Genomic DNA, 1,552 nt, shown 5'->3' with positions numbered 1-1,552 from the left:
CTGCAAACTGTTGTGAATGAAACCCCTTCGTCCATTTGGAGTGTTCCGTTTCCTGCGGTTACCATCTGCGGACAGTGTCCGGAGCAAGTGATTTCGTTGAAGCGATTCTGCGAACAGGCTTGTTGGGGCCAACAGTGCGCTTGCTGTGAGGCTCTGTTTACGGAAACCAAAACGGAGCAAGGAGTTTGCTATACCTTCAACAACGTGGCTGCTGCAGATCTGTTCAACAGAGATGGGTGAGTAAGATATTAAATGCGTCCGTATGTTTGGTGATTTGCTGGAGCAAAGTTATTTTTGTTAATTTATAGAATGTCCACCGAACTTGTCCTGTCGAATGCATCACAATCGGTTGAAAACTGGAGTCTTCAGACGGGATATGGAGCATTTGACGCATTTGCCAAGTACTACCCAAGAAGAGCAATTGATTTGTCCCCGGCATATGAGTTGAAGATAAAATTTAGATTTTCTGAAATTGATAATGGTCACAATTGTAGCAATTTCACCGCGGTATCAATAGACCTGCATAATCCAATTGACTTCCCATATAGAGCTGAGAATGCTATACTGATTGAACCTGGGCAATCGGTGAAGATAGTGATTCATCCCAAGAAGTCGATGGGACAAAGATATTTGAAGTTCAGTTGCCCACAAAGGTAAGTTAGTCAATCGAAGACTACAAATCATAAAAATGGGATTTGCTTTCATGTTGTTTTTCAATTTATTATCACGAATTTCTACATCCCCAGCACCAAGTGTTATTTCGGCGATCAACGTCAGCTTAGTTTCTTCCGAATCTATAGTCAGCAGAATTGTGAGTTGGAATGTCGAACCAATTACTTTTTGGATACACGGAACTGCGTCCTGCCATACATGCCTCGTCCGATTGGCGTCCAACTGTGCAACGATACATCCGTTTCTGAAGATCAACTGCAGAAGGAAATCATGATTCGAGCGATATCGCAGGACATACCACTGTCAAAGTATTTCGTGCAATCCTGCAATTGCCTACCAACTTGTAACGAAATCAGGTACAAAAGCAATGCTTCGAACAGTTCTTTGAAATCAGCCAACTACTCGGAAGTACTGGTACGCTTCGAGAAAGACCATTTCTATGGATCCCGAATTACGGTCAGATATGGAGTCGTTGAATTCCTGGCTTCCTGCGGAGGATTACTTTCCCTATTTCTGGGCATCTCATTCATAACAGTTGTTGAAATGCTGTATTATTGCACATTGAAACCAATATTGGTGTAAATGCTTATATCAACCATTACGATTACTCTCAATAATCGTTACTAGCACTCTCATAGCAGCCTAGAACTGTCACCCTAACAAGAATGAAATCGATTGCATAAAAATGTGTTATATCTTCATCTATTTCTTGAAAACCACAAACAAAAGAAAGCCACTTGCCCATCCTCCTCATTTCGATCAAGAGAAGCAATTCCTTACATTTGTGCGAAAGAGTGATTCGTCGTAAAACCGATTTGAATTTGTGCCAACACTTTCCTCCCCATTCACACAAATCTATCCATATTCGAAACGAAAGCCA

At 41.6% G+C, this 1,552-nt stretch overlaps 1 protein-coding gene across 1 annotated transcript; it reads left to right on the top strand.

The window, feature by feature from the left end:
* The first annotated feature begins 574 nt into the window (after window positions 1–574).
* Window positions 575–1,254, top strand: LOC135706378 (pickpocket protein 28-like). Its single transcript, XM_065227989.1, has 2 exons — window positions 575–653; window positions 747–1,254. Exons 1-2 carry the CDS (start codon window positions 616–618, stop codon window positions 1,252–1,254), a joined length of 546 nt encoding a protein of 181 aa, XP_065084061.1. The 5' UTR covers window positions 575–615.
* The last annotated feature ends 298 nt before the right edge of the window (window positions 1,255–1,552 follow it).

This window comes from Ochlerotatus camptorhynchus, unplaced genomic scaffold (assembly GCF_037179485.1).
Source record: "Ochlerotatus camptorhynchus isolate MF236.1 unplaced genomic scaffold, CSIRO-AGI_Acam_v1.1 ptg000277l, whole genome shotgun sequence".
Classification (NCBI taxonomy): domain Eukaryota; kingdom Metazoa; phylum Arthropoda; class Insecta; order Diptera; family Culicidae; genus Ochlerotatus; species Ochlerotatus camptorhynchus.
The sequence above is the reverse complement of the archived record's forward strand: the minus strand, read 5'-3'. Positions and strand labels throughout refer to the sequence as shown.

What these genes read in the sequence shown, in the direction of transcription:
- LOC135706378 (XM_065227989.1), top strand. Translation starts at nt 616, where the DNA reads ATGGGACAAAGATATTTGAAGTTCAGTTGCCCACAAAG. An exon ending in AAGTTCAGTTGCCCACAAAG is followed by an intron (nt 654 to 746) that starts GTAAGTTAGTCA and finishes CTACATCCCCAG; the next exon opens with CACCAAGTGTTATTTCGGCG.